Below are 6,766 nucleotides of genomic sequence, written 5' to 3' on the forward strand. Positions count from 1 at the left end.
GACATGGCAAATTAAGAGTCTAGCGTCATCTTCTGGTCATTCATGTTGAACAGTTTCAGCAGTGAGTTTCTGATAAAATTATATTTTCTAGTAGTACTCCCCCTAATACCCCCATATTTTTATATTTTAATATCTTAATTTTTCATTATTTTAGTATAGTATTTAGCCTAATTTTATTTTTATTAATATATTTGAAAATAAAATTACATCTTTCAAATGAGCAGTGTAAATAAACAGCAGTTTCAGGACCTCTATTACAAAGCGTAAAGTTTACGCAATATTTATAATAATAATAATAATAATAATAATAATAATAATAATAATGTACTAATTGACAACAACAACAACAACAACAACAACAACAACAACAACAACAACAATAATAATAATAATAAGATAAGAAATATTGTTTAGATGGTAAATTTGTTGGCTAAAGACTTTTATTGACTTTTATTTTGACATGTTTCTGTCACAATAAATTATTGTAACGGACAAATGAATGTCTCTTAAGGTCTGATACATTTTTTATATCATTATGTATGTTACATTTTTTTACGTCCTTAAAACTATAAAAAGTACACCTAAAAAAAAAATACACGTCGCGCAAATGAGAAAAAAAAAAAAAAAAATTTGTTCAGGCATCAGGGTGTCCTGGTGAGACATGACGCAGTAATGTCAGGTCCTTTTTCACAGCGCAAGAAATTGAAAGTAAAAATCTCTACAGATCCACTGCAATTCATCTGAATTTATCTTCTAAATTAGATATAAACGTTTTAAAAATGTTCATTTCGGCGGGGGATGTAGCTCCATCTTTTAAAGGCTTTACGTTGATAATGGTAAGTAAAGTATTTGCCTTCATTAGTATTTCAGCTTCATCATCATCACACTAACAAACACATGTGATCCTCTGTATGCTGCACTTACCAAACATTGAGCTAACGTTACTTATAATTGTTTCTCTTGTGCATAGCCTGCAGTATCTGTTGGAAACGTGGGACAGCTCGCCGTGGATCTCCTCATCTCAACATTAAATATGCCCAGAGTGGGATACTTCCACACGGACTGCCTGATTCCCATGGTTGGGAACAACCCGTATGCCACATCCACTGAGGATGCTGCCCAGCTCAGCACCAGCGCAGAGGGTAATGGGATATCATAGCTTTAATTCATGAGAATCATATTTTCTTACACCACCAACTCTTGCATGTACAGTCAGTGTCTGATGTTGTGAATGTGTCTGTGCAGTTTACTCCCACAGTGACTTAAAGCTGGCTGTCCTGCAGATAAGAACACCCATCATCCAGGTTAGTGGTGTGCATTTATACAAGTTTACACTTTGTTGGAGGTTTACAATTTAGAGGTCATCTGATATGGAGTTTTTGATGGCTGATGACTGTATCTTAGAGCAGAGTTTCAGATGCCACGGACCCCCAAGTATTACTATCTTTGTGCGAGGGACCTAATCCTAAAATTTAAAACGCAGCTATATATTTTCATGTAAAAAGACCCCATTAATACTGTGAATTATAATTATATATATATATATATATATGTGTGTATATATAATTTATTAGAATTATACATTTAGAAAATTAGAAATATATAAGCTAGACCATATAGTGGTATATATATCATATATACCATAAGTATATATAATTGGTTTATACTTTTAATCAACTGTTTATTCAGTTTAATCATGTATATAATTACAAATAATTTGAAAATAAAGCAATATGAAAATAATTTGTACTTGAACAGGTTTTCATATACTGTTTACTTTAACATTCTTTCTAATAAATTCTTTCTGTTTAATAATTTATCAGACTGAACTGTTAAACAAAGACAGTAAACTTCTGCAGACGGAGAACCAGAGCTCCTGTGCCATCTCAGTGCTGTCAAAAAAATCCCCCCCAAAAATTTTCAGCTGATATCGCTAATTATAAAATGCCAAATATTGGCCGATACATCACAGATAATTTTTTTCTTTTATTTCACTTGCATATGACTCTTTGCTGTTTACTGTTCATTTTAGACAAAGGTCAGATCATTCCGAAAGCTGATTGTTTCCTGGATCAAGAGTAGTGGATTCCTCAGAAGTGTGCTGCTTTCCAGCAGTCACGCTTATCAGAGAGATGACCAACAGCTTCATGGGTAATGAAACAGTGAGGACAGATAGATAGAATGCGCACAAAATTGTATAAATGTCATTGTATTAGTAAATACATTTTCTTATCTTTGATATCATTATATTAGATAACAATTTTCAAACCTCACGCCATGCATTTTAAGTTAGCACACACACACACACACACACTTTTATTTTTCAATGAAAACATGTTTTAAATTATGAAATGATATACTATACAAATGTATTGTGCTTCAGACTTTAGAAGATGACTCTTTACACCTGTGTGAACCTCAGGAGAACTGACTTCAGACATCCACTAAAAGTCGCCAAAAACACCAGATGATTCAAGTGTTTTTGTATCGGTCGTATTTAAATGCTTGTGTCTTCTTGTTGAGCAGCACTCCTCTGCGGTACCTGCTGAGCCCGTCTCTGCAGAAGGAGGAGGGCCAGCGGGTGGAGGAGCTGGGCTGGAGGGAGATGGAGAGAATCAGCGCGTTCCCTGAGATCTCCGACTCAGAGCAGCGGCTCTACATTCCTGGAGGAGGAGTGACCAAAGCCCTTTACACAGACTGGTAAAAACTGTCATAAATCGTAAAATGATCAGATCTACAATCGTGAATTCGGCCAATGGGAGTTTGTTGTCTTTCAGCTGCACAGAGGACATCCCTATGGCAGTAGTGCTGATCTTCTGCTCAGAAGGGGACAACGTCCCTGATGCTTTTGCTCTCATCAACCATCTCAATGACTGGCTCCATCTGCTGGAAAAACCTGTAAGTGTGTGAGAGAATATAGTGAATCTGAATAATGCTGATGAAACAAACAGGGTATCTGGTAAATCGGGTAAATTTTAGGGGTGTAACGATACATCGATATGGATCGATGCATCGATATAACGTCTAACGATACGATGCATCGATTCCACATGTAAAATATCGATATACACCTTTAATTTGACACTCTCCACATTCTCACGTAACATCCTTCCGCCAAAGCGCACATTTTCGTTTACTCACCAACAATACTGTCTGCCGGTGTGTCTTTATAACGGTAATCTCCTCATCTAAAATACTGACTGAATCCTAAACAAGTTTTTTCACAAAAGCCGGTATTGTCCGCTGTCAAGGCATCGCGAGTTCATGTTTTACAGCAGAAACAGACAAGCAGTCGCAGTGTCGCACCCGTGTTGGTGAACAAAACACGACAAGTCCATTTTAGCGACTCAGCGCGCAGTATTCAGGTCAGATGTTACTTTGAAAAGACGCGCTGGCTAAGAGGAGTTTCGTCAAAGCTGACTAAAAGTGATCGAGGATGGATAATTTCAATGAACTTGATGAACCCGTGATATCTTCTTCGGGGCGTAAAAGGAAAATAAAAGCTGAAACATTTTCACGGAACCTTACTAAGCAGCTCGTTTAGTGGTGAGGGAAAAGCTCACTGTATTGCGTGTACGTTAATCACAATAACAAAGTTTGTCAGGCGTCTATGTCAGTGTTGTATTATTTATCATAGCAATTACTTGGTTTTGTTTGACTCAGAAAGATGAAATGTGAATGTATCTGCTCTGCTAAAAAACTAAAAAAAAAACACACAAAAAAACCCCACCAACAACAACCTTTTAACATATTAAAGCATACTTTCAATTAACTTTAATTTGATAATTTACCTGTATTTTTTAAGTTATTATTATTAATCAAAACAACCCAGCTGCAGTTTGATTGATATTTCTTGGAATGCACAATAATAATAAAAAAACATGATTTATGAAAATGAACAAGAACGGAGTATAGGCTACTTGCAAATGACCTCTTCTGTTGTAGATGTCCCAATTGGGAGAGGGTGTGCAATTTTCAAAGAGTTTAATTAAACGTTCATGTTATATATTTTGTTTGCATTTGTGAGTTAATAAAAACGTAACTGGTTGTGTGAACATAATATCAAAATATCGATTAATCGATCGATATAGCCCTGAATCGAATCGAATCGTAATCGTATCGCAGAGTTTTTTGAGGTATCGGCAAATATCGTATCGCTGGCTGAGAGAATCGATATCGTATCGTATCGTGATGAACTGTCCGATTTACACCCCTAGTAAATTTAAGGCTTAAGACCTGCACAAATAAAATACTGTATGAGTGGAGTAGGGCAATGTCTATGGTAAAATATGAAACCCTAAAATGACTGTAAAAAAACACAATTCAAACAACTTTACAGTTCAAATAGGTTTTGACAAAAACAAAAAGTTTTATAAAATAATGAACCTAAATCAAACCTAGGCCAAAAATGAAAGTTATCCCATGATTTACTCACCCTCAAGCCATCCTATATGACCATCTTCTTTCAGACAAACACAGTTGGAGATTTAAAATATCATTGCTCTTCCAAGCTTTATAATGGTAGTGAATGGTGGTTTTGATTTTGAAGTCCAAAAAAAGAGCATCCATCCATCATAAAAGTAATCCATACGACTCCAGGAGGGTTAATAATAACCTTCTGAAGCAAAGCAATGCGTTTGTGTTTGAAAAATATCCATATAACTATAAATAGCTTCCGACAGCCGGCCGTTCGCAACGATTTGCGGCGAGAGAGTACCTGACCTGACGCATGGCGTATTGATGAACGCGGAAGATAGAGCAGAGCAAAACAAAACACCGGTCAAGAATTAAAGTCTAAAAGGAGAATTTTTAAAGAGAAATGTCTGAGGATTTTTGATATAAGAGAAGAGGAGCTTGAGTTTGTTGCCCAGCCCAATTAGTTTGAACCGCGAGAGCTTACGCTACTCCTATATCATACGTTATACATCGCGTCAGAAGTTACTCTTTTGGCGTAAGTTGACTTGCATAGGCCGTCTGCCGGAAGCTAGTTATTTTAGTTTATATGGTTTTAAATATGGATATTTCTTTTTACAAAAACTCATCGCTTTGCTTCAGAAGGCCTTTATTAACCCCCTGGAGGCGTATGGATTACTTTTATGATGGATGGATGTGCTTTTTTGGACTTTAAAATCAGGAGTGCCATTCACTACCATTATAAAGCTTGGAAGAGCAATGATATTTTTTTTATGTAACTCCAATTGTGTTCGTCTGAAAGACGATACACCTCATATACACCTAGGATGGCTTGAGGGTGAGTAAATCATGGGATTATAAAAATTTTGGGGTAAACTAACCCTTAAGGAACAGGGATGTTACACTCACAAACACACCTTATTATCCTGATTTTTAGAATCCATGTTATGGCGCTTTTCCACTGCATGGTACGGCTCGCCGCCTCTACTGCCATGTCATCATCGTAAACGCGCCACATTTCAAACGCACAACACAGGAACAATGGAGCCTATCGAGGGGATGGTGTTCCTGATTCTCGGCATGTGGATGTTTTTAAATGTGGCTATTTAAATCTAACGGGTTTAGTGTCTCGTGTCACAAATACAATGACGCGGGTAGTGACGATTCTGTCTGACCAATCAGTGATCTGCAGTGTTTTCACGTCACATTTTAGTATCGGTACGGTACGCCTGGAACCTCAATAGACCAGGTACCATTTAAAGCGAGCCGTACCGTAACATACCATGCAGTGGAAAAGCGCCAAAGCGTGCTGTACCGAACCGAGCAGTACCGTACCATGCAGTGGAAAAGCGGCATTAGATTCTCGTCGATCAGCCAGTTAACATTGATAACAGTGCGTGTATACTGCGTAAAACATTTTTTTTTTGCATTGATCTGAACAAAAACAGCAGAATGAAAATGTATTCTCTGCTAGTAAAGTGAAAAGTTTGCTGGTATGATATAAACACCATAAAAGTAAACCTTGTCATAATTAATCAACTGTAAACCATAAACAGTCGCTTGGCATAAATGTGGGTTATTCATTGATCGCGAACCGATAGGGTGTATACTTTGAAATATGCAGAACTCACATTAAGCCATATCGCGATTCCTGTTTTCTCTTTTCCCAAATTTAAGACCCCTTGAAATTATAAGACTTTTATTATACCATTTAACATATTTAAGACTTTTTATGGCCTTTAATTTGATGAAACTTAGTTTGAGACTTTAAGGACCTTTGAGGAAATGGGATCTGGCTATTCTAAAAGAAAAACATGCAGAAGGACCTACCTTTAGAAGGATGTGGTTTTAGAATTTCAGAAGTGAAATATTTTTTTACGCATAGATATTGTTGCTGTTTTGTTAATGTGATGTCTTCTCTTAGACGCAGGGCTCAGTGCAATGGCGGGTTCCTCCCTCATGGAAGCTGCTGTTCGGCAGCGGGATCCCACCACTTCTCTTCTGAAGCGTGGCTGAAACATCATCCGTTTATAACATGAATCAGAGAATCACTGATGTTGAACTGTCAAACTGCACAAAGCGTTAAATACACATTTTGCTTGTAAATAAGTGAAATAGAACAGAAATAACAACCCGTAACATTATTTTTGCCAAATTGTGTGTCCCGTGTCGTTTTTTCTTATATTGCTAGTCATGCTGATACTTTGTTTTCATCTCTCCACCCATCAGTTGATGACAGCATAGGTCTGGCTCTCTTCCACTTGATTTTCCCAGCAGTGTAGCAGTTCTTGTAATGTGACGCAGTTCTAAACCTGCTGTGACCAGTCGTGTGGTGTGTGACACACTGTTCTTC

The 6,766-nt window shown here is 37.1% G+C and overlaps 1 protein-coding gene across 1 annotated transcript; it reads left to right on the top strand.

The window, feature by feature from the left end:
- Nucleotides 1-468: 468 nt before the first annotated feature.
- Nucleotides 469-6,568, top strand: psmg2 (proteasome (prosome, macropain) assembly chaperone 2). Its single transcript, XM_084423299.1, has 7 exons — nt 469-836; nt 971-1,142; nt 1,246-1,304; nt 2,033-2,151; nt 2,527-2,700; nt 2,778-2,898; nt 6,338-6,568. The coding sequence occupies exons 1-7, from the start codon at nt 780-782 to the stop codon at nt 6,416-6,418; spliced, it is 783 nt and encodes a 260-aa protein (XP_084279425.1). The 5' UTR covers nt 469-779; the 3' UTR covers nt 6,419-6,568.
- The last annotated feature ends 198 nt before the right edge of the window (nt 6,569-6,766 follow it).

This window comes from Rutilus rutilus (genome assembly GCF_951802725.1).
Source record: "Rutilus rutilus genome assembly, chromosome: 11".
Classification (NCBI taxonomy): domain Eukaryota; kingdom Metazoa; phylum Chordata; class Actinopteri; order Cypriniformes; family Leuciscidae; genus Rutilus; species Rutilus rutilus.